Below are 2,399 nucleotides of genomic sequence, written 5' to 3'. Positions count from 1 at the left end.
TGTGTGGAATTATGATAATTGACTAACATTATCTACTCCTAAAAATTTGAAGCTCATGTAACTGGATTAAAGAAGAAACCTACCGACTTTACGTTTTTTCTTTGTACTCATAATTTATATTTCAAAATATATAAAATTAATACGAGTATATTAGATATAATATATTTAATATTAAATCATACTTGTGTTTTAGTAAAAATAATTTATAATTTATTAGATTAAGCTTTATTTACAAATTATTAGCCATTGTCTGCCTAAATTCACTCTAAACCATATCCAGCTCGTTTACTTAGATCATTACGAGTTAAATGTGATTCCGCTTGGCTAATGATGTTCCGGAGGTGTTCCAACATTTGTACATTTTGTGAATATTTCCCAAAAATATATCTATGCCGATATTTAATCTTTGCTTTATTGATTTTAATATTAATGCATGATCGCCGGCAAGATTCAGCACGCTGAGGTCGCAACTGTTCCTCACGACTAAGTGGTTCTTCTGAACCTGAAGTGGTGTTGGTGGTTAGTCCACGACGTTCGACAATAACTGGATTTTCGACCAACATCTGCTGAACGTAACGTTTCTCTTCTTTCGGGTCTCTTACTCTGCAACTATTTTGTTTATTTCTTGTGGAATTATGATAATTGACTAACATTATCTACTCCTAAAAATCTGAAGTTCATGTAACTGGATTAAAGAAGAAACCTGCCGACTTTACGTTTTTTCTTTGTACTCATAATTTATATTTCAAAATATATAAAATTAATACGAGTATATTAGATATTATATATTTTATATTAAATCATACTTGTGTTTTAGTAAAAATAATTTATAATTAATTAGATTAAGCATTATTTACAAATTATTAGCCATTGTCTGTCTAAATTCACTCCAAACCATATCCAGCTCGTAATTACCTCAATGCCGTTTCACTTAGTTTATTACGAATTGAATGTGATTCCGCTTGGCTAATGACGTTCCGGAGGTGTTCCAACATTTGCACGTTTTTTGAATATTTCTCCGAAATATATTTATGTCGATTCTTAATCTTTGCTTTATTGATTTTATTATTAATGTGTGATCGTCGGCAAGATTCAGCACGCTGAGGTCGCAACTATTCCTCACGACTAAGTAGTTCTTCTTAACCTGAGGTGGTGTTGGTGGTTAGTCCACTACGATCGGCAATAATTGAATTTTCGACCAATATCTGCTGAACGTAACGTTCCTCTTCCTCCTGATACGTTTGCTTATAGCGCTTCAGTTCCTCTGCCATATTGCGCTCGATGGTGGCCAGTTTAATTTGTTGTATTGCTGGCGAAAAGTTTTGCACAACATATGCATATGTATTTTGAAAATATATTATTATTATTATTAAGTAATAAGCTGTTAAAGCACCCCGACCTATAAGATCTATTGTGCGCCTATAGACCCAACTAGGACAATTTTAGACTATTTATAAATCTTAGAATTGCTGTGGGCTTAATTTAATGTGACTCCGCTTGGCTAATGATGTTCCGGAGGTGTTCCAACATTTATTCATTTTGTGAATATTTCTCCGAAATATTTTTATGCCGATACTTAATCTTTGCTTTATTGACTTTAATATTAATGCGTGATCGCCGGCAAGATTCAGCACGCTGAGGTCGCAACTGTTCCTCACGACTAAGTGGTTCTTCTGAACCTGAGGTGGTGTTGGTGGTTAGTCCACGACGTTCGACAATAACTGGATTTTCGACCAACATCTGCTGAACGTAACGTTCCTCTTCTTTCTGATAAGTTTTCTTACAGCGCTTCAGTTCCTGTTATATATCGCGCTCGATGGTGGCCAGTTTGATTTGTTGCACTGCTTTCGTAAAGTTTTGCACAACATATGCATATGCATTTTGAAAATATACCATCGGTGTAGGAATTGTTTTATCCATTATTATTTTATATTTTTATATATCTTCTGCTTTGTTTGCCAATTCGATTTCGAATATTGGTGATCATATAACATAACTCAATACTATATTGATTAATTATAACATAATAATAATTATAACATAATAATAATTTTAACATAACATAATACTATATTGTTTGATTAGCTTTTAATAAACACAATTACAAATTTTTAACTATTTCTGCGTATTGCTCTCTGCATCTAGCTATATTGATAAGGCTGCCAACCTCTCGTATTTGTGTCCATTGACGAACGTTTCGCGGGCATGAAAATTGTTTCCTACCAATACCGCGTTGGCCTTCGATTTTTCCTTGAATAACTTCCTTGAATAATAATGACTATTAAGCACTTTTTTGTATCTAAGAAAAGTATTTCGTGCTATTTCTATTCGGTATTTGATCTCTTTGGAACAATTCCAATTTTCATTTACAAAGTATTCAAGATATTTAAAATATTTGT

The 2,399-nt window shown here is 32.8% G+C and overlaps 1 protein-coding gene across 1 annotated transcript; it reads right to left on the bottom strand.

Annotated features, from left to right (window-relative positions):
- Nucleotides 1-260: 260 nt before the first annotated feature.
- LOC119666738 (protein sisterless A-like) lies at nt 261-653 on the bottom strand. Its single transcript, XM_038076021.1, has one exon. The coding sequence runs from the start codon at nt 651-653 to the stop codon at nt 261-263; it is 393 nt and encodes a 130-aa protein (XP_037931949.1).
- Between the last annotated feature and the right edge of the window lie 1,746 nt (nt 654-2,399).

This window comes from Teleopsis dalmanni, chromosome 1 (genome assembly GCF_002237135.1).
Source record: "Teleopsis dalmanni isolate 2A chromosome 1, ASM223713v2, whole genome shotgun sequence".
NCBI classification, from domain to species: Eukaryota; Metazoa; Arthropoda; class Insecta; order Diptera; family Diopsidae; genus Teleopsis; species Teleopsis dalmanni.
This window is presented reverse-complemented; position numbering and strand designations above follow the sequence as displayed.

Coding starts and splice junctions, on each gene's coding strand:
- LOC119666738 (XM_038076021.1), bottom strand. CDS start 653: ATGTTAGTCAATTATCATAATTCCACAAGAAATAAACAAAATAGTTGC.